This window comes from Garra rufa, chromosome 10 (genome assembly GCF_049309525.1).
Source record: "Garra rufa chromosome 10, GarRuf1.0, whole genome shotgun sequence".
Classification (NCBI taxonomy): Eukaryota; Metazoa; Chordata; class Actinopteri; order Cypriniformes; family Cyprinidae; genus Garra; species Garra rufa.
The window spans coordinates 33,276,993-33,282,187 of NC_133370.1; the positions used below are offsets into that span (position 1 = coordinate 33,276,993).

The window sequence follows — 5,195 nt, forward strand, 5'->3', positions numbered from 1 at the left end:
AAAGAAAGACATGAACATCTTCATAAATTATCTGTAAATTTTTGTTCTGGAAATGAACTTCTCCTTTAAAAAGCAAAACAAGCCAATTTTATCCTTAGCTTGCATTTTTTCCACCATCCAAACTAAATTCATGATATCTTTGTCTTTATATCAAGTTCCTACTTCTGTCAAAACAATCAATGACTCAACAAGTTAAACATATCCCCAATCTTAAAATCCAATGATTTAAGTTTGATTCAGAGAAACTTTCTTCTGAACAATCTTTTGGGTTAAAAAAAAGAAACAAAAAACTATTTTAACTCCGCAGTTAAAAATAAAGTAGGCTAATTTATTATTTTGACCGAATAATACAACTGCCCAGCAACTTCTCTACCCAAGCTCCAGACAGAAACACCATTCTATTTTCTGATTGGTTGAAAGTCGTTTTGGGAAGCCAATCACAAGGCTTTATGACCTGCAGTCTGTCAGGCATGGGAATGTAGGTGAAAGGTTCCACAACAAACTTGTTAACCCTGCCCCCACCTCGCCGAAAAGCACATAAAGTAAATATTTTTTTGTCCCAGGAAAGCTTGGATGTTCCTGCACTTCATAGAATGAAACTGAGACGCCCCTTTGTTCTCGTTTGAGAGCCAACAAATAGCGTGTAATCACGCTGTTAGGGAATGTAACTTTAATGTTAACACCGTTGGCTGGCTTCGTGTTTATGGACTTCTCACAAACAGATAAAGTTGTTTATCGATGATGTTGCAAAAGTTGATTTGCAAACTCTGCAAATATCCCAGCAATGTGGCTTTGAATTGTTTGTCTATTCTTTGCACAACACGATGTTTCAGGAAGAAAACATTTTAATCTCTGTTTATCAATATAGTAATACTAAATAACTTTTTCCACTGCGTTTATGAGCCCTCATATAGGCTACGCTAGAGTTATAAACAGATTTAGAAGTGACAACGTTAACGATTGTAATTTGGACATTCAACCTTAAAAAAAAAGTAAGTTACTGTTCATAACCTATACCTATATACATTTTACAAATATAAAGCCAACAGATAACAGTGTTACAAGACTATAATCTTGTTACCTGTGAATCAGTTGTAAATAGAAGTTTATGACAATGTTTTGCATGTTAAATATTGTTTGCACAATTTACAAATCTTTAATGCACTGCATATATTTATGTTACCCTGCAGGTCTTAAAACATCTTTATCTGCCTTCCACAAATGAAAGCCTGAAAATCCTAAATTCGAACAGAAAGTGTTAAATTCATAAAGTCATGATGTTCAAGATGCCAAATTATGATATGATGTCTTGTTTCTGTAATACTGAGAAATGTTAAATGAGTTCATGCTCAAAAACTAATACAATAAACAGTTCATCAAAAGTTGTCCTAAAACCAAATCAATGCCTGTTCTTGTTTTAGGACCACTTAGAACTTTCTTGATCCACTTCTAATGTTGACTACTCTGTATATTCCAATGCAAATGAAACCTTCATTTAAAAAAATAAAATAAAATGAATGTTTTAGTTAACTAGGGTTAAGGGTGGATTATATTCTTGAGAGCAAAATCTTAAATTAGAATCCATTTGGAGTCTTTGTTTATTGATTTGTCCAAGTATACTCATCTTACCCTGTGTTTTCAAAACAAGCTAGGGATCTTGTAATCCCTTGCCAAAATAGCATGAGTCAAACCGGCAAGTACACAACCAAGACGTCACTGTAAAGAGGAAGCACACAAGACAAGTTTGTGGTAAAAAATAAATGTTTAAGTCTCCTTTTTTTAGCAACTTCAGGTTTTTACCAGAACAGGTGCAGTTACGTCATAGTAGTAGACAAAACAAGATCAAATCCTTGATGAATCAGGGATTCAACACAAAACAGATCCACAAGTATAAAAACAGAACAGTTATTGGACCTCGACTGTGAAGTGTACCGCACAACAAGAACAGCGTAGTGTGTACAGTCAGAATGAATACCAAAATTTGCCATTTAATACACTGAAACATTACATACTTGAATAACCAAGTCAACATATGCAACAACTAGCTATTGGTTTAAAAGAAATTAGATGTCTAGCCTTGGCAGCCCTAGGTTCTTCTGTGCACTTGACTCGTGGTTCAGTCCATCTTAACTACCAAAAGGTAGAGTCATGAGATCAGAGAGCTCTTAATGCTAAAATTAAACATCCACTCCCCAAAAAAAACAATTAAAATCAGAAAAAAAAACCAGGGGAAAGACATGTCCTGCAACACCGTGTCCCCAGTCAGATCAGGTTAACTTCAGATTTAAGCTTAAAATGTTAAGTTGACCAGTCAACTTCAACGATATTAAAATGCCAGGTTAGAACCACCCAAGATAGATACAGTACTAATTTGGCTTGACGGCCATTTAAAAAAAAAAAAAAAAAAAAAAAAGAAAACAGGGAAGTGTGGCAAGAAGGGGAGGGAAGTTCAGTCCAGGAGATCTAGTAGTAGATCTAGTAGTCCACAGGTTCATCACCCTCTTCATCTAGCAAACATGTGCGAATCAGGGCCTCTGTGACCGCATAGGGGTCGCAGTTGGCAGACGGGCGCCGATCCTCAAAGTAACCCTTCTTTTCTTGTCCCACGGTTCGTGGGATGCGGATGCTAGCACCACGGTTCGCCACACCTGCAGAGAACTCATGGATGTTGGAGGTTTCGTGGTGGCCAGTCAGTCTGCGAGCATTGTCCAGGCCTCCCTTCGGATCATAGGCGCGGATGTGATAATTGTGTCTCTTTCCAAGCTTATCAATACACTCCTCAATGCATCTAGTTAAGGATAGACAAATCGTCATTTATTAATACGAACAGAAATTTATGGAAACAAACGAAAAAAAAAAAAAAAAAAAAAAAAAAAAAAAAAAAGCTGTTTGGTACTTACTTCAGCCCACCATCTTCCCGCATTTCCTTGGTGCTAAAGTTAGTGTGGCAACCAGCGCCATTCCAGTTGCCTGGGATTGGCTTAGGATCAAACGAGGCTACCACACCGAAGTCTTCACAAACTCGGTGCAAGATGAAACGAGCTACCCACAAGTGGTCTCCCATGTTAATACCTTCACAGGGGCCAACCTGGAACTCCCACTGAAGAATAAAAGCCACGTTAGAACCAATCAAGAACTTATGGAGGAATTGAGGTCACATTCCAAAAGGATAATCTTAGATGGATTAATAATGGCTGACTGCGGTGTTTGTTTCAGAACACACTGGAATGGAGATTACCTGAGCTGGCATGACTTCAGCATTGGTTCCGCAGATCATCACACCAGCATAGAGGCAGGCTCTGTAGTGTGCCTCCACAATGTCTCTGCCATAAGCTTTATCTGCTCCAACTCCACAGTAGTAAGGTCCTGCAGATATCAAAGCAGCATGTTATTGATCAAACATCTTAAAGATACACCTAGTTAAGATTGTAAAAGGAGAGAGTTTTTACCTTGGGGACCAGGGAACCCATTGGAGGGCCAACCAAAGGGATGTCCATCAGTACCCAGGATGGTATACTCCTGCTCCATGCCAAACCAAGGGATTTGATGATCTACCATTTCCATGATCTTTTTACATGTGTGACGATGGTTGGTTTCTGCGTTTAAGACCATAAAAGCTGTAAGTCTTCAGGCAAACCCTTACTAAAAACACAGATGTCGTTTTATCCTCAAATAAACATACCAGCATGTTTCCGGTTGTACTTGAGCACCTCACACAAGACCAGTTTGTTGGGGTCTTTGCGGAAAGGATCCCTGAACATGGCAGAGGGGATGAGATACATGTCGCTGTTGGAGCCTTCAGATTGATACGTGCTGGAGCCATCAAAGTTCCACTCAGGAAGATCTGAATAGTAAAACACGATTCATTAGAAGTTCAAGACTTAAGTTTAAATATACAGTGTAACTGGGATGTAGATTGATGTAGCTTGGTCTAGCTTACCTTCAATGCTTTTAGGTTCTGAGTCCAGTGTCCTGGTCTTGCATCGCAGTCCTTCTCCAGTTCCATCTATCCAGATATACATGGCTTGTACTTGGTCTCCCTGAGGCAGTTCCATATACTGCCGTTTTACCACTTTACTCAACTGAGCACTGGCAGACGTTGCCATTTTTTATTACTATAAAAGACCTAAACAGGAGAAAAACATTTGTAAACATTCTGAAGCAAAATATTGTAGCTCCTTTCAACGTGCAATTTGCTAAGCATCATAAACACAGTTAATCCACACAGAGGCATATTAAGAAAACAAACAGCATTTATTCCTAACAAGGGATTTGTGTAAGACAAACCAGACAATAATTGATCGGGATAGTCAATACTGATTAGTTTCAGTATAAAATTGTTGGATTGTGTCGATGAAGAGGTACGTGAGCCTTACAAATCGGGTTTAAAAGGGGTTGGGAAAGACCAGACCACGTGCTTTGTAATCTTCATTGGGAATTCTCTTCGCATTGATTTGTGAAAAGGTTGTTCGACTAGTATGGAAACCCACTATCAGTATTGATCGCACAAATCAGTAGGTCAATGTAAAAAGCATCATCGCTGCATTACAAACACGGCAACAGTAGCCGCAAGCATTAAACTCGAAGCTTTCCTGCGCATCCACAGCTAGATAGCAACCGGTAGCCATGGTTACAGCTCGGCAGTGTTACATCACAGCGTGAAGTATTGATAAACAACAGCGATTTCACCAAACAACAAGTCAATATGGTTTAAAATTAAACTCACTGTAAACAAAAGAACGAACTTGCATCATCCCACCCCAAAAGCAAAATATGCATTGCACACAAATGACAGTCTGATAAATAAAAGAAAGTTACGTACCTGGACACCAACAGAAATTAAAATGTATGATCTCGGACTGGCAGGTCCAGTTATTTGACTGATTATTTTGTGTTTGGTGTTCTCTCATCCTCCGACCAGGAGTTTAGGATGTCAGCCTGATTTATATGTATGGTGGCAGGATCCCGGCGAGTGTGATTGGTCAGAGAGAAGCGTGATCTGTTTGTTCTCAGGTGATTGAAGGGACACGCGGCTACATCATTGGCCGGGGTTCCAGCAGTGAAGTCACGCCTTCAGCTTCGGCGAGGGAACATTTGCGCAAGTACTGAAGAGTCCTTTGTTGTTGCTGGTCATTCTCTTGACAGACCGATAAAGAAGTTTGTCCCACCGAAGTAAAGTCACAACATTCCTGTCT

At 39.3% G+C, this 5,195-nt stretch overlaps 1 protein-coding gene across 1 annotated transcript; it reads right to left on the bottom strand.

Moving 5' to 3' along the window:
* Positions 1-1,743: 1,743 nt before the first annotated feature.
* glula (glutamate-ammonia ligase (glutamine synthase) a) lies at positions 1,744-4,937 on the bottom strand. Its single transcript, XM_073849031.1, has 7 exons — positions 4,823-4,937; positions 3,941-4,126; positions 3,683-3,844; positions 3,450-3,596; positions 3,239-3,366; positions 2,901-3,100; positions 1,744-2,788 (listed from the first exon to the last, which is right to left on the bottom strand). Exons 2-7 carry the CDS (start codon positions 4,104-4,106, stop codon positions 2,476-2,478), a joined length of 1,116 nt encoding a protein of 371 aa, XP_073705132.1. The 5' UTR covers positions 4,107-4,126; positions 4,823-4,937; the 3' UTR covers positions 1,744-2,475.
* Between the last annotated feature and the right edge of the window lie 258 nt (positions 4,938-5,195).

Excerpts from the sequence above, each read along its gene's own strand:
- glula (XM_073849031.1), bottom strand. The coding sequence starts at position 4,106 with ATGGCAACGTCTGCCAGTGCTCAGTTGAGTAAAGTGGTAAAACGGCAG. Across the intron at positions 3,845-3,940 it reads AGAACCTAAAAGCATTGAAG|ATCTTCCTGAGTGGAACTTT; the intron begins GTAAGCTAGACC and ends TTTACTATTCAG. Across the intron at positions 3,101-3,238 it reads CTGAAGTCATGCCAGCTCAG|TGGGAGTTCCAGGTTGGCCC; the intron begins GTAATCTCCATT and ends TTTATTCTTCAG.